The sequence below is a fragment of the Sparus aurata genome, chromosome 7, assembly GCF_900880675.1.
Source record: "Sparus aurata chromosome 7, fSpaAur1.1, whole genome shotgun sequence".
Lineage (NCBI taxonomy): Eukaryota > Metazoa > Chordata > Actinopteri > Spariformes > Sparidae > Sparus > Sparus aurata.
This window is the reverse complement of record NC_044193.1, coordinates 21,554,108-21,578,154: the sequence shown is the minus strand read 5'-3', so window position 1 is coordinate 21,578,154 and position 24,047 is coordinate 21,554,108. Positions and strand designations below refer to the sequence as shown.

At 43.7% G+C, this 24,047-nt stretch overlaps 1 protein-coding gene across 11 annotated transcripts in view; it reads right to left on the bottom strand.

Annotated features, from left to right (window-relative positions):
• The window catches only part of prdm16 (PR domain containing 16), a 186,140-nt gene that overhangs the window by 119,746 nt on the left and 42,347 nt on the right, over nt 1–24,047 (bottom strand). For all 11 annotated transcript variants that reach the window (XM_030423124.1, XM_030423132.1, XM_030423129.1 and 8 more), the window contains exon 2: nt 2,676–3,145. In XM_030423124.1, coding sequence (XP_030278984.1) covers nt 2,676–3,145 — 470 coding nt within the window. The remainder of the gene's footprint in view (nt 1–2,675; nt 3,146–24,047) is intronic.

Here is a 24,047-nt window from a genome sequence, read left to right as displayed (position 1 = left end):
AAAAAGGGGGTGTACGAGACTCCTAGGGGAGTCTGTTGATGACTATCAACAGGCTGACTGTTATGACTATCTGTGATAAGAGTCTAGGAGAGGAGAGCCCCCGAAGGCTTCCAGCCCCAAACCAGACAGGATATCTTAAAAAAATAATACAGCCCAAGTCGGAGTAAGTCCTCGAACGACCACTCAAGAGAAGGAGGAAGAAAAGACAGATCAATCGTTTGCTTTTGACAGGTTGGGAGGCAAAATACCAAAGATTTTAGTTTCAGGGGAAACAAAATTGGCCTCAGGCTAGAATGCTTGGTATTAATCTGAAAAAAAAACAAAAAAGAAAACGGCATTGCTTTCAAATAAAAAATCTAAGACGTAGCAGAAGGCCAAAAATGTGCTGGTAATCACTGGCAATTAAACTTCACCTTCTTGAAAATACTAGTCATCTTAAAAGTGCAACAATATGCAGAGTCCCTCCCTTTTCAGGGAGGTGTCTGCGTAACTGTGCCGGGACATTTCTTTGAGCACATGCGTGAATGTAACTCTTGAAGGTTGAAGGTGGCCTTTTTTCCTACAAGCCAGAGAGCTAAAGTGTAGCTGATGAATATGCATTAGTCGGGTGTCTGGGGAGAAAAAAGGAAGGAGGAGGAAAACTGAGAGAAAACATGAGAGCTACGGGGAGAGTGTAGTTTTTGGAGAGGTGCCCTTTGCACCCCAAATGACTAGCCATAATATGAACTTTTAAAAAGGAAAATGTTCAGCCTGGCACACTGCCACATAGCGTGTGCCTGTGTGCTCTAATCGCCTGCTCCTACAACTGTTAAGAAGAAAATAGGGTGAAAAAAGAAATGAAGGCTTTGGTTTGTAACCACCAGTTCATCAGACGGAACCTATTAAAGGACGCTTAGCGATTTCTTTTAATTCCCTCTGGCCAGTGAGGAATTCATGAACACAATATGAGCCACATTTTTCAGAGCCACAATAATCAGAATAAAAATGAGCCACATGTTTTGAGAATATACCTGCTAATATCTTTTGTGAACTTATTTTCTTATTAACTTATACTCTCCATTATCTTTTCCCATTATTTCAGTTTTGCTCCACTACTATGCTACCACTTCAGTGACAGGCATCTGGAATGTTTTGATAATCAGAAAGTTTTCATTACCACAAAGTCTGTGTATGCTTGCTTATCTGAGTATACCCCAAAATATAAGCTGCTCCCTACTCTACAAGTTAACTTTAACATCCTATCTCATCAGTTTACGTGACCTAATGTGCTAACATTTAATACAAAATACTTTTTTTAAATGCCCAGTTTTAACCATCTTTGTAACTGCAAATTTACCGGAAGCTCAATCCAGTCACCAGAGAAAAATCTTGGTATTTTACCTTTCTGCAACGCTTTACGATAAGTTTCACATCACGTTCACATTACATGCATATGAGCTGCGTTTAATGTTGGAAAGTGGAGGGGATGATGGTGGCGAGACAGCTGATGGCTGCCAAGCCAGAGAACCGCGAGTTTCAGATGATGTTTCACCATTTGTAAGCGTGAAACCACTGGGTATTTTTGACGAGACAGTCGGCCACTTTCCAGCTGTGTTTGCGGCGACAATTACAGTACGCCAAAGAAAGATCCTTTCCTTACCCTAACAAGGTGCTTTTTCGTGCGTAAACCTCACCAGACAATAACCACAGCACTAACACAACATAAGAATGTCAAAAGTAACATAAAAAAGCATAAAGTCGCATCAGGAAGAAATGTAAATTGCATATATTCTGGCGACTGGGTTGCAGAAACTACAATTAAATAATGTGAATAATTCTCTAAGAATCACGGCATGGCCTCTTGGTCCAAATCTAAAATTCGATAAACTTCTAACTGTGTACATGAGCTGGTGGCGTCTGATTCCACCACATCATGCCCTTTCCAGCATGGTGTTCCAGTGATTAACTTCTAGATGTCAAAGTCTCTATTCCTTATTACATACAAATGTAATATAAGACTAGGTGAATGACCGGCCCCTCAAACAGTGAAGAGTCAAGGAGTCAGTGAAATGAAAAGCAGGCCAGTATATTTCATCTCTGATTAGCCATATGAGAAGGAGAGAAAGGGAGACAGAGGGAGAGACAGAGATTGGGAGTTTCTTTTTTTTCTAATGAGCTTACTGAAGCAACTTCAATATCCTCTAATGTCATGTTGAAATGAAAATTAATAGTTCAATATGCCGCCACCGCATTGAGGCATGCTTCTTCCATTTCCATATCGGGTGGCGTGACCAAATGAGTGTGCTCGCTCGGACCGACGCCCAGAAAAGCTGATACCTCCACTAATCAGCCAGATTTTTCCATCTGACATTGCTGCGCCGCTGGAATTCTGGTGCGTTTCGTTTGTGTGCATATATCTGTGTGCATATGCAGGATCAACAATCAGGTCCAATCATACAGGGGATGCAAATGGAATGGAATTAAGAGTGATGGCTAGATATGTGAATGCACGAATGAGGAGCTGCTCATTTCATTCCCTTACCTTCTTTAGTGTCTCACTGTGTCTATCACTCTTTCATTTCATATCTTACTGTACATATGTGCCACAAAATATCTAAGTGGTCAAGAGCGATAGATGGTTTCAGTGGAAACAAGAGAAAAAAAAGAAAGTACAGAGAAGCTGGAGTGGTTCCTACCTCCCATCCGAAGGAGCCGTCTTTGCCCGTGGCTCCATGATGCAGCGTGCTGTGCAGACCGAACCTCTCACCAGCGCTTATGTGGGTCTTGGCCCAAACGCCCAGGCCGGCACCGGGCACCGAGGACTCCCGCAGCTCCAGGTCGCTGGGAATGGGAATGTCATCTGGAATGTAGACAGGTGCCTCGTAGGGCGAGCCCTCCTTGGGTGTGGTGAAGTCCTGGTCATTGCTGCTGCTGTTGCTGTTGTTGTGAAGGTGGTGGTGGTGGTGGGTAGCGTAGATGTGGGGGTGCAGCAGGTGGTGGTGGTTGTTGTTTGGATGGGAAGGGGTCGGTGAGGGCAGGGGGGACATGTTGATAATGCCATCTTCTGCGTCATCTTCTGGGCTGTCGGCACCACCTCCGCCGCCGACCGCCAAACCAGGGAGGTCGGCCTCTGTGTCGTACATGCTGTCCACTGGCTCACTGTCATCTGTGAGACAAAACAGTTTATTAGGAGATTACATGAAGGCCATGCTCGCAACATCAGCACATTAGGAAAAAAGAGAAAAGCTCTGTTTTACCCTGTCAGGTTTACACTTTGAGAACTTGTACAGGGATGGAAACATTGTAAGCAGGGCTGAAACAGCACACAAGGTTGCATTTAGGGCTGGTTGTTTAAGGTACTGATAAGACAATGACATAGTCTAAGGACAGTGATCCAGGAAGTCAGGCTTGAGTTCAAGTTTTAAAGGCTTATCAGATGACAAAACAGTTTGTAAAGCTTAAAGAAAGAATTTTACAACCCTGGAGAGCGATGACCGCGATAGATTTTTTAACTTTCTTTGAGGTGATTGTGAGGTCCACAATAGAAATACTATTGACGCAGTACCTTGGCAAAGATGTTGCCCCGCAGCAAAAGTTAAATCAGATTCAACTTTGCTGACAACGGTGTGGTTTCCCAGAGCCCTGCTGTGTCAACGGACTGGCTCTGTTCAAATAAATGACCAGGCCACATTTTTTTGCCCACATCTACTGGCGGTCAGCGCAAGGACTGAATCATATCTCCATCTTCAGTACATACTACCCATCCAATGACTTCTTGACCCTGAACTACATAAAAACATTGCACTTCAATCTCCAAACCGCTAAACTGTCAGAAAACCACACAAGTCGGGGGTCCTCAGAGAAGAATATCCGTCCGTCTGATCGCCTTTAGTCACAAGATGCAGAGCTGACATATTTGCGATCTACTGTATGTGAAAAAGCCAGACAGACGAAGAGACGGAGCTTGCGGTACGCCAAGTTCTTTATGGGAAAAGTTTTCAGTTCCTTTGCAGTCACTGTTTTCTGCCAGGACTCATCTTACAAATAATGGCTGCGTCTATAGCTGACCTGGTTAGCCTCATCACTTATTATTATTGTCACGTCCAGAGATTGACAGTATGATCGTGCCTGCGTTCCAGGATCCCACCATTGCAATGTGTGTGAAAGTGATGATTAGCGCTACAAGCGTGTATGCACATGACATTTGGCTTCTCGAAGTGTGTTATTGAGGTTTGGTTGTGGACAGTGAAGGTTCACAGACGTGTGCATATACATCTTGGTGAGCTGCTTCATCTGTACTTTTTCGAGTAACTTATTTTGACTGATACAGGCAAGATTTTCCGCAAAAACATTTTCACAAAGACGTCAAACACAAGCAGCCGTAAGGGAACTTCATAAAAACGAACCAGTAAAATTAGGATTTAAATCTGGAGCAAGGTGAACACATGAGGAAGATAGCAAATCTGACCACTTGATGCTAAACTTGATAGTGTTCAGTATGTGGCGACAGTACCGTAACTATAGCAGTTCAATACCCAGCCTGAGTCTGTACATATTTGTGTGTGTGTGTGCATGTATGCCTCAGCATATCTATGTGAGCCTCTTACTTTTCCTCCTCGGACAGATCCTGGTGTCTTTAGTCAAAGCACCACTGCAGTTTTACTATCTAAACACAGGGACTGGCAATCAGCGGGCTAACTAGGCCCAAAATTACAGCAGGAGTGGTTTCAATCAAGCTCTCTCCCTCAGTTAGCCTCCATCTCGCCTGCTGCCAAGCCTGCCACCGCTTCCCAGGTCTTAGCTGGAGCTGCGACGTGACATCTTTTAGAAATATGCTTGTTAGAACATGAAAGTTTATTAGGTCACAACCAAAGTTTGTGGGTTGAATTTGAATAAAACTTGAGGTGAGAAGTATGCATCATTAATAAGTTAAGCTAAAACAGCAATGCATATGTTTTCTTTCTGTTTAAGTAGTGTACTCATTTCTAAACAACTTCTCTGTATATGCTTAATAAGGTGAGAAGGTAATCTGAAGCTTGTACACTGCAGAAAGATTGAACGAGCTAATCAAGACAAACCAAAGGAGGAAGAGTCATAAGTGAAATTGCACAAGGGCACATTCATCCTACAGTGCATCAATTTTTTTGTTCCTTGATAAATATTTGGGTTTCTGCCCAGTGACGGACTGTGAGGGCTGTTAAATTAACTGACACGTACGTTTTAAACGTGAAACGTGAAACTACAAAAGCATTCGACGAGGGCTTTTCAGCGCCTGGCAAACCTGCTGCCTTGTCCACGCAGATCCGGGAAACTTATCATATAAAGCTGCAGCAGTAAAATCCAGCCTTTTATGACTGATTCTGCGTCATCCAGTGATTTCGACTGGAACAGAACCCATTTTTTAATGATGGCTGTTTCATAGGGGCTCAGACCAGGCGTGCAATTAAGCATTGGAACATGTGAGCCAGCAGTAGCTTCCACTTTTCACAGATCAATTAAAGTTTTATAAGTCAGCCCTATCTGCTGCTCCCTCTGCTCAATCAAAAGTGTTTTCAGGCTGTTAAACACTTTTTTTTTTTCACTCACTCTCCCTCTTCACTCCCCCACTCTCACTGGCACTTGACCCATTGAGAGCAATTTTGACAAGCAGAAAGACAGCCTTGGAAAATCTATTAAATAGCATTTGGCTTTAAGAGCCTCTGTGTGAAAAAAAAAATGCACAGATCGCTACATCAAATAATTAAGTATCGGGGGGGACCCTCTTAATTTTAATGAACAAAACATCTTTTGTGACACAAGGAGCAGTAAAGCGAGGCAGAAATGGCAGATGCAGCATGATATTAAATTAAAGTTCAACTCTCAGTTGTAACTTTGTTAATTCATAAAAACGTTGCTTGGAGAAAAAAAACTGCCGAAGTTAAAGTTATAAGATTATTCGCCATGTGAGACAAGCTTTCTCTCTCTCTCTCTCTCTGCTGTTCTCTGTAAGACAAGCTGACCATGTTTGACCAGCGCTGAAAAAAAGTCACGGATCAGAAAAGTAAGCAGGAAAATAATGAAAGGGGCCAGGAAGACGACGAAGAGGAGGAGGCAAAGAGGCTAAAAACTGACGACTGAGCTGCTTTTAAACAGCCGTATGTTAGCTCTGGGTCTCCGAAGACCCAGAAAGAGATGTTAGGTTCATCTCCCTGAGGGCTTCTTAAAAAACACCCGGGCCAGATAGTGCCTTCCTCTCCCTGGCTCCTTGTGTTGTTCTTTCTCTCTCTGTTCCTCTCGCCATCTCTTTCTCTTTTACGGGGAGCTATTTATCCTGATTACATCAGGGGTCAATCATTAATTCGCACCTTGGGGGTCCCGGTGCTGGATGTGGCTACAATGGGCTGCTTGTTCAGCGGCTGTTATTCCAGTGGAAAACTACGCCGCTCTGCCTGAGAGCCGGGCCCAGGCCACATGAAGGCATCCCATTTATTTGATGAATTGTAAATGCGTGCCATAAACGGAGCCCTTTGCTTTGTAGCACGGCTTGCAATAACAAAGATTTCGGGGCACGTATGAACACAGACGCATGCTATCACACAAACACACATCTGTTTGCAACTGCAGGAGCTGTTACCACACTCTAAACACATGTGCGGCAGATCAGATGGTGTCGTCGGTGAAGATGATATCTCATAATCACTGCATGTCACAGGGAAATTACAAGATATGACAGAGATATGACATTTATAGACACAACCTCTAAAACGCACATTCAACAATGTCGCATATTTCAAAAGACAAGCGCATCACATGAGCAAGAGCCGCTTAAGAAAATCTGACTATGCCTTCTTTCATGAGTCAAGATCAAAAAACTAAAAATACTGAAAAATATGAATAGCTGATAACGTTGTAATCAGCGTTGCCATGGCAAAATAACTTGACACGGTGCTGAAAATCAGCGGTTTAATCGGAGGGTCTTACAACGGGCAAATTGTTCTGTGGTTGTGTTTAATCAGAGCACTCTAGACTTAAACGCAGAAAGATAGAGATCTGGAGTCATTTTCTGCCGTCTGCCTGGACGCACATAAACACATGTGCCTTGTGGCATACAGACTGAGCAGTATTATTGACGTAGTCTGGGTAGAGAGAAACAGCGCTGACTGCATGCACGACTTCTGGGAGGGGGACCTTTAAATACTGCATCAAATAAGGACCCACTTATTTCTTGTGGAGTAAGCAGCCGTGCATTCATTAAGAAAAATCTGAAATCTTTGAAATTGTACATAAAGATGCCGTTTTGATTGTATATGGGGATTCATATACTGTAAAGCACCGCAGACCACAGGCCAGAACAGATGCCAACAATAGCTCGAGTATTCAGAGCCAGGTGCATGCTTTTGCTAGAGAGCAAGCAGCACAGGGGAGCCATGGCCATTGCTATGATAACATTTCAAAAAAAAAAACGCTGGAAATAAGATGCGTGTGCCAACGATGGCCATCATAAAGCACACACGTCCCATTTCCCTCACTGCCTTCCCTCTCCAACGCACACAGAGACTGTATCTTTGTCTGGCAGTAAATTGATCTGGTTCAATTCAAAAGGAAAGCCAGCCACTGATGAAAAGACAGTATCCAGGGAAAAGGCTAAACTATGCAAAATTGTGCACCGGCTCCAAATATGGGGAGAAAAGATCGCCTGGTGAAAGAAAAAAAAAAAAATCCAAGGCAGAGGGAGAGTGTGTGGACTATGACAGACATGAAAAATGGCGAGCTGGTTGAGCAATAAATGACCATACATTCTGATGCGGGAGCTCCGTTCATGTGTGTGTGTCTGTGTGTGTGTGTATGTTAGTGCGTGAGGGGCGGCATTCAAACAGGAGCTTAATCCGCTGTTTGTGCCGCAATATTGTGTCAATATGGTCCCACTTAGCCGCCTTATTGGGCCGTGCAGTGATATTGGTACCTGTTCCTGTGTAGTAAGCAGCTCTTTGATGATTCCGTCTGCACACAAAAGAGCCTAAAACAGCCGTCTGCATTAAAACAGGAGGGGCCGAGGAGAGAGAGAGAGGCGGCTGTAAAAATCAAATAAGTGCAAATCGAAGGTGGAGTCAGTGAGAAGGAGAGGTGAGAAGCGTGTATTTTTCCACGGTGGCACTATAGGTTCAGAATGACGTACGAATGTTGGCATGTGACGAGGGCAGCCAACGGAGGGCGTTCGGGGGAGAAGGTGTGTGTTTGGAAGCAGTGAGTGAGCGACGGGGGCACGGTCAGTTGCAACACCAGCAAGCCTCTCCGAACGAGAACGCTGAGATGTTTCCCCTTGTAAAAAAGCACCGGGGGAACATTTCCAAGCAACACTTACAAACTACAACAGGGCTTCTTCTTCAGGAGTGTAAGAAAGAAGGTTCGCAGAAAGGAAAGAGAGAAAGAAAGAGAGAAAGAAAGACAGAAATTTACAAAGAAACAGAGAAAGAAATGAAGGGAGAAAAAGTGTCAAATGATATCATGATATTTAACCCACATGTTTGCAAATGTACCGCTGCTCTGCACGATAACGACAACATGTTTTAACTAACCGCTACATTAAAATTTACGCTACTGTGAGTCATAATTTACACCGGTTGGCAAAATGTGTGGCACAGTGACGTGTTGTTTTATTACTGTAGGTGCTAACTGACCCAAAAATGAAAACAAAACTGAAATCCTGCTTTCATTTATTATCTATGCACTTGTACAGTGCATGAACTTATACAAAGGTTGAAATCCACACACACTGCACCGGAGATAGCTTGTCAACACTCAGGGCATCGTATTCAGTGTGTGTGCATATGAACGGGCGCTCTTCCCTTACTATATTTGACTCGGTTGGTTATCTGTCTATAAAACCTGCTAGGGGGAGCTGTCCCTGTCCTGTTCTGTTCTCTCACTACGTGCTTCAGTGCGTTTCTCCCTTACTTCCTTTCTCTTGTAGTGAGTGAACAGTAAAAAAGAAAAAAAAAAAAAAACATAATCACAGAACTTGTAAGCAGCACCAACATTTCCACATAAAAAAACAACAGACAACTGGACTGAATTTGGTCACTGCAGAACGGCGCTTTTGTGTGTTGTTATACGTGAGCGTGCACATTCCCTGTTTGTGTGCGGGGCCGATACAACGCGGGTGATGTATCGATGTGTTATTTGTGCCGAGCAGCCTCGAGGCATTCTGTCTTCCAATAGTAGGTGTGTGTGTGTGTATGTGTGTGTGTGTGTGTGTGTATGTGTGTGTGTGTGTGTGCTGAGATCAAGCCTCAAGGCAAAATAGAAGACAGCAGGCAACCTCCTGCAGCTGAGAGCAGGTGCGTGTGTGTGTGTGTGTGTGTGTGTGTGTGTGTGTGTGTGTGTGGTGGCCCTGTGGTCCCAAGGGGCCCCGGGGCCCAGGCTGCTGCAGACATTTATTAACAGGGCAGATTAATAGCACTAGAGGAAAACATGTTCACAAACATGATAAATATTAATAATAATCAATATCGAGTTACATTTGCCAAATTGAGTTGCAAACATCACCCGGGGGGGAGGAGAGGGAAGGAGAGGGGAGAGGGGCAGAAACTGAGAGGATGGAGAGAGAAAGGCGCACGAGAGGGAAAAAGAAGGGATTGGCCGGTAAAAGTAGGCTGTAACACGGAAGAATCACATGAAAAAGGATCTCATCTACATGGGACATCTTCGCAGTCAATAAACTGTTAAAATCAGGGTCAGACTCAGCTTTACAGTGACATACCTGCCCAGGCAGATCAAACAATAGCAAAACAAGATCATTTTGAGTTTATTTAAACCAAGACATTCCTAATTAAGAAACGCTTTTCCAGATGAGCCAACTTCTTAAATGTGATACGTGCATATGTATATATTTTCTCTTCCTGCAAGGCTCTCTGACATGGAAAACATTTGTGGGACAGTGGCACCAGACCGGTGACATCACCAGCCCTGGAAACATTTACAAACAAGGTGGTGCAGCTAAGTTTGAATGTCCACCACTGTAGTCAAATTTTCTCTACCATGTAAAACAATTCATAAATCAATTTGATAGGTTTTGTCCTGTGTCACCAGGACAGCCTTCAGAAGTGGAATGAAAACATCTTTCCGGGGGGGAGGAACAGTGAGTGTTAGAACTCAAAGAAGCGAGGGAAACAAAAAAAACGGGTGATTATACACGTGTATAATTACAGGAATAGAAATTGTAATGAAATGTCCTTCACAAACTTTAGTTAAAACATAATGTTACAGTATGTACTGTAAGGTGAACTGATGCAGTTGTCCCAGAAAACCGGACAGAAGAACACCTACCACTGTGCAAGAACAAACTATTGCACTACTTCCCACTGTCTCTTTCTCTCCTCATCTGTGTGTGTGTGTGTGTGTATGTGTGTGTGTGTGTGTGTGTGTGTGTGTGTGTGTGTATGTGTGCGCACGAGTCTTTTCGCATGTGTGTCCCTACACCCTCTTCTGGTGCAGCTTCATTTAGCAAGCCACTCGGGAGGCCAGACAGCCAGCTCAGGGAGCGCCAAGGCAGACAGCGTGCAGAACAAACCCATCCATTCTTATTAACCAGGGAGCAGAGAGGGTTAGCCCTGTGTGTCCACTTGGGTGCATGTCATGGGTGCATATGCGTAAGGAAGACATCTATTTTATTTTTTTGCAACATCTTTTGTTTCGGTGCTATTGTGTGGTCTTAGGTGTGAAGCGGTGGTCACACCTTTTGTCTGATTTAATACAATCTTTAAAAAAAAAAAAAAAAAAAAAAGATTAAATATCTAATGTGAGGCCCCGCAAAGCGGACATTCTTGGCGAAGACAGAAACAAGATTTTAATACATTATTTTGGCTTTATTTAATGTATTAATAATCTAACCAGTCCTTCTGACTATTCAAGATCAACAAATACCGCAAACATATCCAGTAGTTTCAAATTCTAGTTTTTACCAGTCACCTCAATTGTCTACATAAAACACAAATAATAACCTCTCAAATTTTAATCTGTACAGCTAATGCAGAAATATCCAACAAATTCCTTTTTACTCTTAGCTGGAACTCATAGCTGTCCTCTCAAGTGCAACACAACTTTTAACAGAAAACAACAGAAATGGTAGAATTATTATGTATTTATTTTTTTACCGCAATTTTATTTTGAAATCACAAATTGAGTGATTTGGCAATAATAAAAAAAAAAAATGCTGTAAGATCCTGGAGGACCTGATTAACTATATCACTGACACGTGTGAGTGTGCTCAACATCCAGGATTTCTGGTTACTATACAGTAGCTGTATGTCTGAGGTTGTTCTAGTGTGTATAGGTGGTGGTGGTGGTGTGCACTGATGTGGGGGAGGTTGGAGGGGGGGTGATATTCACCTCTGCCACTGGAAGCAGCCTATACCCATACATCAGTCTATTACTCTCTAGCCTCACTCCGCTCTGCTCCTCTCCTCTTCTCGCCTGCTCCCTCCAGTCATTAGCCAGTGAATTAACGACAATCCACGCGTGCTATTAATCACCCTGACAAAAGTGTTAGCATTGCCTGGCTAGGCCGGCACGAGACTGTGGAAGAGGAGGTGGAGGCGGAGGAGGAGGAGGATGGGGGGGGGGCAAGGGAGAGAGATGGGTATCCAGAAGGGTCATGGGTAGCCTAGAGAGTCTGTGTCGTAGAAGAGGAGAAGTGAGGAAGGATGGAAAGGCAGTGAAGGAAAGGACAAGTTGAGTTGTAGAGCTGTAGTGGAGCGGGGAGGCCGGTATGAGCAAGAAAAGACAGGGAATACGTCCGAGTGTGCAGGCATTGATTTTGTATTTCTGTTCTGGAACAGTTACAGACAGTTAAATATAGTTACAGAAAGCAAACTGCGCTCAAGGTGAGAGGCTATCGGGGAACAAAAATAATGACACCAGTCGGCCAGCAGTGGCGTTGTTGAGCTCGAAGCTGCTGCAATGTAGAAGTTCCACGTTTAGAATAATAAAACTAACTGCTGTTGGGCACATGACTCAGCACAGACTTTCATTTTCAGCTCAAGTTAAATACATTTCATGCAATCAAATAAAGAAAATCCAACAAAAACATCTGCAGCTAATGTAAACACCAATGTAAAGGGTCGGTTCAGCCGAAAATGAAAATGAAGTCATTTTCTCCTAACCCCCGTGCTAGTAGAACATTTCTGGAGCTTCACGGCTGAACAGAGTTCAGAGGAGTTCTCCTAAGCAACTGAAGTAGATGGGTACTTGTTTTAACACTTAAATAAACAAGAACAAAAACTGATTTTAAAAGACATAATTTACAGCCTTTTAAAGCAGAAAACTTCACTTAGCTGCCAAGCTAAAAATATTAGCTGGCAACCTGCTTAAAGCTCGACCGCACGTTGAGGGTGTAAATTATGTATTTACAGGATTCCAGAGACTTGGACTACGTGTATCTGAGTGGAGCCATTTTATGTTTTTTTTTTTGTTTATTTTTAAAACAAGTCCCTATCTTTGTCAGTTGTTCTGGAAAAAAAAATTTTCCTGTGAAGCTCCAGAACATTTTTGTGGACAACGAAACGTCACCCAACTTTCCATTGGAACAGCGGCGGGTAGATAATGACTAAATTTTCATTTTTGCATGAACTGTTCCTTTAAATGTAATATGTCTTGAATGCACATAATATGTACTTATTATAAACTGCCATGTTTGTGTTTTGTGTGATTTACATGATTGCCCTTTTCTGTAAGGTCATACTTTCTGGCATACAAACAGCTTTTAATAATGAAAGTATAAAATCTGTATGACAAGTGCTTCATAGGCCTGACAGGCCCCATGCTGTGAAAAGAGGAGGAACAACAGCAAACTACAGAAAGCTAACACTAAGGTGTAGTGCTAATGCTTCATTTACAGAAACAAAAGAAATACATAAATACTTGGTAATCAACTCAGCACGGAGACAAAAGGGTACAGTATGTTTGCTCTCTACCTAAAACTGCTGAGAACATGCCTTTGCCTCCTATAAGCCCATCTCTGACTCCCCCCCACCTCTCGCTCGGTCTCTCACCCTCTCTTTTTTCCTCCCAGAGTCAGACCACCTGCCGGGAGGCCTGAGCTGTGGACGTCAGGTAGGTCGCGGCCGTCACACAGTCCCATGTCATCAGGCTGTCACAGTGAATGGAGCTGACATGGGAGATATGCTAATCCACTTAGATTCAAACTCAGCCAGGAGGCCGGTACGCAGCCCTGTCTCAGCCCGCAACGAGCGGAACACACACACACACACACACACACACACACACACACACACACACACACACACACACATCTGAGGCCGACAAATTAAGCTGTGTAACACTGAACTTTCCAGAATATGTTTATTAGATTAGATCAGATGAAGCTTAAATGATCCCTGTGGGGATATTAAGCTGGTGCTCAATAGGATATATATTATAAGAGAAGAATAGGCTATACAGGGGGTGGACACACTGACACAAACACCTTTAAACATAAGGCAACTTGATACAATGGGCCTTCAGTAAATAATGGCTTTGTGAAGATTTTAATGTTCAGGGCTTGTTAAGATGGTGTCAGAGGGGAGTTGATTCTGCTCTACACCAAGATTACAAACAACACTATAATCATAACATAAATGACTTGATCGTTTTCATTATCAGGCAAAAATGCTAAATATTGTCTGGTTATAGCATCCCCGTTGTCAGGATCCTTTACTCAGTTGTATTATTTGATTAATAAACTGAATATCATTTTTTAAGACTTTGTTGTGCAGTTAGTCGGAAAAAAAACAAGCGGTTTAAAAGACAACTGTGGACATGTTTCTGATCTTTCCTAGGACATGTCAACTGAAGAGTTTGGTGGAAGTTATTAACACAGAGTGAACTGGGAAAAGTTTATAACTTTAGCTTTGGCAAAAATACTATTACAGAGCAACCACATATGTTAGCTGCAGGCTACGTGAAGGCTAACCTAACCTGAACATAGCCATATTACATTATCATGTTACGCTATTAATCTTACAGAGCCAGAAATGTAAAATTAAAATACGTTGCCTCTTTCTGGCATACTCAACAAACATGCTGTTTTCATCCACAAGGACCGCCAACATAAAAAAGAAAAATAAAGTTCCTTAGATGCTTAAAGTTAATATGAAGTAACAATGCAGGAAAATCATCTGATTACAGCTGTGAGGCTGGGCTATTTCTCACGTTTTCGAATATTTCAGAGAAATAATTAATTAGGAAAAAAATAATTGGCTTAGTAATTGGTAATGAAAATAATTGTTCCTGCAATCACCCTTCAATCAGCAACACAAACTACACAGAGTTGAAACTCTCCTACCCAGTCTCAGCAAATACATTAATATCATAAGTGTACCTAAGGATGTTTATCCAGAGTCATTGTATTTAATAGCATTGTGATAGCAGGTGTGATTATGTTCTCCTTATGTAAATGCAAAAGCAGCCACATACAGGTCCTTATTAATAGCAACTGCCACCTCTGATGTTTTTGTGTAAGGTGTAAAAAAAAAAAAATAGATGATCTAAGCATTAGCATGGTGAGTGAAACAGCTTAAGAGGGTTAAGAACGATACTGTATATTCCATCTTGCACGTACACACACACACACACACACACACACACACACACACACACACACACACACACACACACACACACACACACACACACACTCTCTCTCTGCACCAAAGTGATCAAAGTCAGCCAGCTCACAGCTAGGTGTCAGAGTTCAAAACTATTGCGCCACTCAGCCAGATGATATCTCAAACCGATCCATCGTATTTCCCGACCATGACTTCCCCTATTAGGAGCCGCGGCGGTGCTATTACTAATCTGTTCACTATCCCACAGAAACAGGAAGGAAGAGAGGGAAACAGATGGGAAGGCAGGAGAATGGCGAGCAAAGGGACACAATGCTTTCTGCTCCCTTCCTCCTCCTCCTCATCCCCTCTCCCTCCGTCTCCCTCCTCGACTCTGCCTGCTCTCTAGCCGTCCGCGGAGCGCGAGAGAGCGGAGGCTCACAATCAGTCTGACAATACTGTATACAAGTGGCGGCGAACAATGGAGGCCAACCACAAAGAATTCTGGGAACAGGGGCACAGCCTTCTTCTCCTTCGGGTGGCTCCTGCATGCCGGACCCATCGATACACATCGGCCTGCTGAGACTGACCGGTGCCAGAGAGAGAGAGAGAGACGGGGAGAGAGAGAGACTTGAAGCAGCTAAATGAGCTGCATAGTAATATTTGTGTGTGTGTGTGTGTGTGTGGTTGTGTGTGAGAGACAGTGTGTATGAAAATGGAAATAATCAAACAAATACATTTAGACACACACACACGCACATACACATACAGGCCCACTGTCAAATCTTCTCATAATTTGGCCACTTAACGACCAAAAAACCACAGAGGGTGTGTGTCGCTGTGTGTGGTGTGTGTGGTGTGTGTGTGCGTGTGTGCGTGTGTGCGTGCGTGTGTGTGTGTGTGGTTGAGTGGGAGGCTGGCTGGACTGACTGTGCGATGCCTGCAACAATAAGTGCAAAATAATTTCTCAGTGAGTAAAAAAATGCTGAAACAAGAGAAGCAAAGACGAAAAGAAAGAAAGACACTTTATTGAGACGAAAAAAAACAAATTGGACAGACAGAGGGAGGGAGAAAGAGAGAGAGAGAGACAGAGAGAGAGGCAATTTCGTCCGTCTCCTCTTTAAGTGTGCAGGGTGTGGGGTGAATGTGGTCCATTTGGAAATAATTGGCTGGTAATTAGGCGGGGGTCGACAGGTCGATTTGGGAACAAATGGCTGTCTTTAGCTCAGGTGGCCCTCCACATGAGATAATGGGACCTTTCCCTCCGACTCAGCCTCCCCTTCCCGTCCCTTCCCCTCTCCTCCTCTACCCTCCTGTCCTCTCTGTTTCATTTTCTTTGACTTCCATCTCTGCAAATGCACTCTGTCTAAATAGCGAGTAGTAATATGAAGACAAACTTTTTTCTATTGGCCAGGCCAGCAGCAACACATTAGATAAACCCTGATACTCCAGTGGATGCTGCATTCACGTCCAAAGTAGTTGAGGACTGATGCATACTGTATGAGGGAGGGATAGGTTACTTGTAGATACACATAACCAATCGAAAACACAACCAATTCAATCAATTAAACGTGTGGACTTTTCCTTACATCTGCATGTACATGCACTGAGATGATGCACGGAATGTTTCTTGAAGTGGAAAAACAGTGCTTTTAAACATCATACTGGTCGAGTTTCTTTGTTTTCTACCGTAAACTTATTGTCGTTCCAGTCACATTGCCACCTGGATCATTTTAAGATCATGTTTCCCTGAACAAACACCTTTGCTATCCGTCACAAACAGGATGTTGTTACTTGAAAGCTCCCTTCTTCTCTGGCTTTTTGCTCTGCATGTATTCACCTTCAAGTTCATATTAGTGACAAATGATAGACAAGCTGGAAATTGTGTTGACCAGAGTCAGCTCTGTTTGCACTTTAAAAATAACACTTCCTCCAGTTTTGTGGCTGAACGCAATATCTGCGCCAACCAGTGACAAAAATTGTGATATTCAGCCTGGTAAAGACTACTTTAGTACACTTCTCGAGAAAAGTCATGCTTTCAGTGTTTAAAAGCTACGTGTTTGACCTTTAATGTGAGCTGCATGCTATTCAGCGTCCCTGTACCTTTTTTTTGTACCTAGGAAATAGCAGTGTGCACACACTGTACTGCCTAATTGTGAAGTGGAAGTGCCCCAGTTTATGGGCCCCTGAGTTTTACTTAACCTTTACTTAAATCTCAGTGAACATGGCGAGGGTGGAGAGCTCTTCTTTACAGTGCTGTGCTGTGCTGTAACAGCATAATAAGAGAGCGCATTAAGAATAATGTCATTCAGTGTTGTTCAGTGTGATCACACTAAAAAAAACGTAAATTGATATTAATGCAAGAAAATACAGAATGTTTGGAGTCTATTAACGACCAACAGTTACTAATGCACACCTTGAAATAAACACTGATGTGAAAGGAAACATAATTGATCAAGCACCCAAACAGTGTGTGTGTGTGATTGTGTGTTGGCACCCCCCAAACTACAGGCTCCCTCTTTCTGTTTGTCTCTCTCTCTCTCTCTCTCTCTCCCTCCCTCCCTCTCTCCCGTCCTACCATTCAGCAGCACCGGGGTCTTGTTTGGCTTCCTGCTGTTTGTGTCCAGACAAGGCCTTGATTTGAATACTGATTCCCCATTGATAGGCCCGCACTTCCGATCTAATTAACTTGTTTTGTCTTTGGCTAAATGGAAACGTCCGAGGGAGGGTGAGAGAGGGAGAGAAAAGAGAGAAAAGAGGAGCGACACCAAACAATGTCACAGATCTTTGCAGGAGACGCGCCGTAAATAACAACAAGTAAACACAAACAGGATGGAGGTTAAGGAAGGACATGCTGGGAATTAAAAAAACTCATTGTGCGCACATTAAAAGGGTCACGCTTGCTAAAAGGGAGAGACATTTGTCACGGAAAAAAATTGAGAGGTAACGATCAAAGCATCGCCGAGAAAGGCGTCAGAGCGTAGGTGCACATTCACTGAGCAGAGTGCTGACCCGAGCAATGAAAACGAACTTGATGCAAATCTCTTCAAAGACGTGATTAAAAATAATAGATGTCAACTTAATTTTGCAAGAAAAGACTTGCAAGTTGTTGAGGCTGAGCTGCGACTGTGTGGCCGGTTCTGGTAGACATTTTCTTGACAGTTGGGAAAGAGATCAAGGAGGATTTTCTTTTATAACCAACTTATTTAACCCAGATGTTTGCTGACTTAATGGCCGAGATATCAGCACACATCAAATCACCATGTCCTTCGATTTGATGTCCAGTCAAACACAAGCACCAGAGACGTGTTCATTTGGTTTTAATTATGTCTAACTATTGATTTTATGGCATCATTTAATGTCTGTGACACATGCAGTACATGCAAAACAAGTGCGCCTGTGGTGTTCTGTGCCGCACATTGTCCCGTGGTCCCATGTGTGCATCTATTTGTGTGCCTATGTGGCCCCTTGCAGCTATTTTGCCTCAACCCAGGTCATAATGGGAAACAACAGCAAACAGGGAACCAGAGGACAATACAAAACATAGAAGACACACATGTCCAGTGAGGGGAGAGGAGAGGAGACGGAGACGTCAGCGAGAGGACGATGACAACAGCGACAGAGGGGAGTAAAAGCAGGAAGGCATAGGGGCGGAGGGGCAGATAATGACATATGACCTAAAATAAACTGCATAAACAAAAGAAGGTCGAGATGGGCCAAAGGAAGAGGAGAGGGGGGAGACGGAGGAAGGATCAAAGGGGATGTCCGCCGCTGATACAGCACCTCAGATAATGTGTGGCGCAATTAGCGCGCCGTGACGATTTCCATTAAGGCTAATCAAATATTTATACTGCCTTCTGAGCATGTCACAATGCTGCCCCGGCCCCTTCATATCAATGTGACAAATGCCTAATGAAAGGGCGGGCGTACAGACAGTGAGAGGAGGTGGAGGGACAGACAGAAGGAAAAAGAGGGGAGGTGGAGAGGTGGAGAGGTGTTAGAAGCAGAGTTTGCTCTGTCTCCCATTTCCACATTTGGTTTGCAAATGTTCAGTCCTCTGTCATCAATTACAAGGCTGGTCTGGTGGCAGTGAGTGGCTATGTGTGTGCATCAGTGTTTGTACCTGTTTGTGTGAGTGTGTGTGTGTGTGTGTGTGTGTGATGAAACAAGGACAAGGCAGCGCTGATGCTACCTCACCTAGAGCCATTAATCAAACCGGGCCTGCTGCAGAACCAGTCCAAATTGGGCTCATCAGTCTGGGCATTAAGCAGGAATCAAGGTGCAAGGACAGGGAGAGGGGGAGAGGGAGGGGGAGACGGGGAGAGACGGAGAAGGACGGGGGATGAAATAAATTTAAATCTACATTATTTTACTTTTATGCTCCTCTGTAATGGTGTCATTCCCAGCGAGAGAATAGTTTTCCCCGATGATAATGATGATCTCTTTCATCTTAGGATTTCTGACTCGTAACGGAAATTTGCTTGAGTGTGACTGACTGGAGGCTGTAGCGCTGACTCGGGTATAACACTGCTGGGACAAAAGATGTAGATGATGTTTAATGACCTTGTGTCGCGTGGAGGCTCTTTGTGCTAAAATCCAGCTTGGGCAGAGCCAATATCATCAGATGATATTGGCCTATCACACATATATCAGCATCAGCGTAGGTGTTGTTCTGAATCTCAAGTGAAATAAGATCACAAAAACATTCTGCGATCAATAACCTGATCCACCTCATTAATACATACAGCATGCAGGTTTAGTTGCTGTGCAAAGCATTTGTTACTCCACAAATGTGTGATTAATGTGATTCCACGTTACCGTTCCAGAGGTAACGTGGAACGACTGAGGCGACTGTAATTTACTTCAGCAAAGCTCATGACTGTTTTTCACAGTCTGGACCATCTTCAGATGATGTCATGGTAACACTGCATAAAGAAATAATTTTCTCTAGTACAGTATAATAGTCTTGTTGTCCCCCCTTTTCTGGTGCCTGTGACTGAGGGTGAAATTCAAATTACAAGACAAGACAATACAAAATGAAATTGTATCAGTCAGGAACTGATGCGTTAAAGATCTTGCTGTTGTTTTCAAAAGAGGCAAAGTGGGAGATCAATTTCATCTCATTACTTTCAATCTCGGTTCAATAGTCATGTTTAAAATCATCTGAGAAAATGACCTGTGAACTCTGCAGTATCATACTACCCCAATCCCCTATCCAACCATGTGCAGACAATTTATCTTACCCTTTATGCAGTTTTAAAAAATATTACAAAAACCTTTATTTAGTTTTCACCCCGAGTCATTTTCTTTACATCTTCCAATCATTTTCTGCGAACCCTGCTCCCAAAATTACCTTTTTTCGGACAGTGCAAAAAAAAAAAAGAAGAAAAAAAAGACACATTAACCATCTCTGGTCAGTGACACAATCAACTGAGGGGTTAGGGGTAACAAGATGGGCGGGCCTCCAGAGGTGAGAGGTCGAGTCCCGGCCTGACAGACAGATGGAGGAGAGTGGTCAGGACTTGAAGGATGAGGAAGGGGATGAAGGATGGAGCTGGCTGGGTGCTGTGACAGTCTGGGATATGGATGACCCTCCACACCAATGTGACAGAGGTCCGTAATGTTAACATAGGGAAAGACCTTTTTTGTTGTTGTTAATTCAGTGGTCTTTTAGAGGGCTGTGGGAGGAAGGAAATCAGAGGAAAACAGCCTGGGTGGGGGGGTGCGTACCTCCCTATAGGGCTGCTTTCAGACAAATGTAAAAAAATTCAGTATTTGGGATTTGTTGAAAGTGTCCATACAGGCAGAAAACGTAATTGAAACTTATTATCAAAAATCCTAAAATATTCTAAAAGTACTAAAATAAGCATAAAATACCTTTACATTTTCTATCTATAAGCTATAAAAAGTCAATTGAAGAGAAAGCCTACATAACAACTAATAAAAATAACAACTGTACAGTTATTGAAGGTTTCTTAAATGGAAAAAATAAAAATGTGCTAGACATGCAACAAACCTGCCTTGCACATCTAAACATTATTTCCTCAGCATTAGGGAATTGGGCAAGTAAAGCCTGCGAAGCACAGAGATAGACCCTCTCCGTCTAACCTACATAACTCAGGATAACAGAATATGTCAGGATAAGATGCTACAGCAAGCTAATCTCCGGCACAAGTGATAACATTCATTGGGTGAAACCATGACAGATGGGTATTGATCCGAGTTGTTGAAAGGGGGTAAAATAGATAACTAGACCACTTTATTGATATTGATTTAAGAGTCAAATGGGGGAAAATAACTTCCCATAAAAAAAAAAACCTTGTTAAATTTCCGCGCAATAGATGCGGATAAGGTTGAGCGAAGGAAAAGAAAAAAGGTTAATGTTTGATATACACGGATATGTTGGCATCTGGGAACCACTTGTGAGCTGTGTGTGAATGAAAGGAACGTCACACATGGACTCACTCTGAAAACAAATACCCAGTGCTGTCCAAATCCGTCCACATTTAAAACGTAAGATGGTCGCCCCTCTCAACAAACGCCTCCGCGAGACAAAAACGACACCGCCACGGCACCTCGACACCTCGGATTCAAATGACACATGAAAAGACCCTAATCTCACACAGCGCCCTGCTTCAGACATCTCAAACACTCACACGTGTGGTCATAACTCACCAAAAGCCGACATATTATCTCATGCGTCTTCTCGCTGCGGCGAAGTCGAACTATAAGTTCCCGGCTGCCCATAAACTCTAGTTACCAATTAACCACGTGAGTGTGTGTGTGTGTGTGTGTGAGTGTGTGTGAGACAGAGATACTAGGAGAGTACAGGGGGTGTCTGGCAGGCCTATCTGCGGCGCTGCGATGCGCTAACGTGAAAGAATGCCAGTGTCAGTGTGATAGAGATAGGGGAAGTGCAGGGGGCCGATGGGTTGGGTGAAGGTCGATGTCGAGGTCACGTCCTAAAGTGGTGGACACTTCAGGGAGCGCCACACATTCGGAAGGTGCTGGCAAAAGCTCACACTGCGATTCGTGTTGAAAAGTATTTAATGCTAAAGCGGTGCGAATGTGACTTTTGAGAGTTTCGGTGAAGTGGGTTTATTTGGGCCGTGTGACAGCTGCTGCGAGCTACAGTGAGAGCAGCACCTCCAGGTGAAATCCATCTTCTGTCGACACATTTTTCAAGCCTTTTCAACACCGTCTACTGGATATTCCCACTTCTTTCTAATCCTTTTCGTTCTCTGTCACCGAAACACATTTTTCATTTTTTTCGTCATCAGTCTTACCCTGACAAAGTATCTGCCCCCTCAAACGTGTCGGCACCCACCTGAACATGGTGACCTATGTTTCCTCTGGTGATGGCAGAACGCAGGGTTGCTTCGGGCGAGTACGAGTCAAGTGTCAAGTCACTAAAGAATGTCAAGGGTAAGACTTGAGTCACTGAACACCAGATCAAGTCTCAAGTCAGTTAAGACAAGTCCAAGTTGAAGACAAGATTCAAGTCTGAGGTCACAAGATTTACATCCAAAACTGAATTGCAATCATCGACTACAATTTCTCAGACGCAAAGGTGCCAAAATCATGAACAAGGTCCCAATGCGAGACTTGAACTATGCTGCTTATAAAGTACAAATCAAATCTCTCTGTGCCGTAATTCAAATCCCAGGTGCTCATTTTCATGACTTAAGTCGGACTCGAGTCTGAGTCTCTTGTGTCAGGTGTGAGCTCTGGCAGGATATGACGAGAGGGGTGAACGGGTGCTTGGATGGGTAAAGCCATGGGACACTGGAGCTGGAACAGGCCAGCATTCCTTATGATGGGATGATACTGGCCAGGACGGAGTGATGTGGGGGTTGGAGGAATGGGTGGCAGAGGGTGGGCACAGAGTGGGGGGAGGTGATGAGGGGTGGTGGGGGTCATTAGCACTAAATCTGTTCCATATGACACACGCTCACATGGCCTCTGTCTGGACTCTCTCTGTCTGTCTGTCTGTCTGTCTCCCCACCTCTCTCTCGCACTCTCTCTCTCTGGGCTTTGCAATGAGGGGAAGGAGGTTGGGGGGGGGGGTTGGGGGGGCTGAGGGAGGAGTGGAGGTGGATATTTCTCAGCCACAACAGGAGCTCTGTGATGACAGGGGCCAGGCCATGTCACACACCAGGGACTCTGGTGGCTCTCCTTATCACGCAGAGAGGGCTTCATTAAATACCCCTCTTCTTTCCCTCCCTATCTCTCTCTTTGTCTGCCGAGCCCAACAAAAACAACACACCTGCTGAGGACAAACACACTCGCTGTGTGTGTCCGAAACACATCCAGCACAGATACACACACATGCCTCTATGCACACACAGTACTTTGACGAGGAGGAAAGTGTGAAGTTGATGAACAATTAAAATTCAGTCTGTCAGACAAATAGCATGTTGGTATCTCAGCGTTTCAGACGGGAGGGTGCTGTTTTCATGTTTCGGTGCTGAACCTCCGCTGCATACCTTTCACCTCCAATGGAGATAGTCGGAGTTGGCCTCGTGGGTGGCCGCACAGTTTGACCCTTTTGCTCTGAATTCACAAGCTATTGGGTGCAGCGGGAAAATTGGAGACAAAAATGCTGCAGGGTTACAAACAGGCTTACCAAGTGTATTTGTCTAAATTTGAGTCAAACATATCTCATTATACTTAATATAAGAAAAAACAGCTACAATATAGCATTTGAGAAAGACAAATGGAACTTGTTTTTTAGACAACTTTCACTTGTTGCATCGGCACTTTACTTTCTCTACCTATTACAGGCGAGAAAAACCTTATTCATTGTTCTTTTTTACTTATTTGTCAAAGTGGAATTTTCTCCAGTGACAACTGTCCCAAAGACCCTATTAATCGGACCAGCACATGATCGCCAGACTTAAATAAACACACACACACACTCTAACTATGATGTTCAAGCAGTTATGTTCTCAGTCACAGTAGGCCCTAACACAGTAACATCAGCAGTGCACTTCAGGTTTTTTGTGATAAATATATATCAACTGTGCATGTGTCACTGTTACAACTGATGACTATTAAGACATGTGATGTAAACAGCTTAACCACCATCTCTTTCCTCTGTGACACGTACGGGATCTGACTGCTAGTACGTGGCCTGATTGTTATGCAGCCACCACACACACACATACACAAACTGGCCAGGATCAGTCTTGTACCCTCATCCTGCACACCACAGGCCTGATGACTCCCCACCACACACACACACACACACACACACACACACACACACACACACACACACACTAATAACACCATGCTCTCTGCCATTGCCTGTGAAACAAAAGAAGGCCTTGTCTGACCAGGTCCAGCGCTTGTACAAGAGGCTTAGGGACATTTTTCTCATTTTTGAACAGCTAATATCTTGCAAAAGTTGTCTAATCTCTTTGCATTTAAGTTGAGATTTGTGCAGCCACCCCCCCGCCCAACCCCACAATACCCCCACCTTCTCGG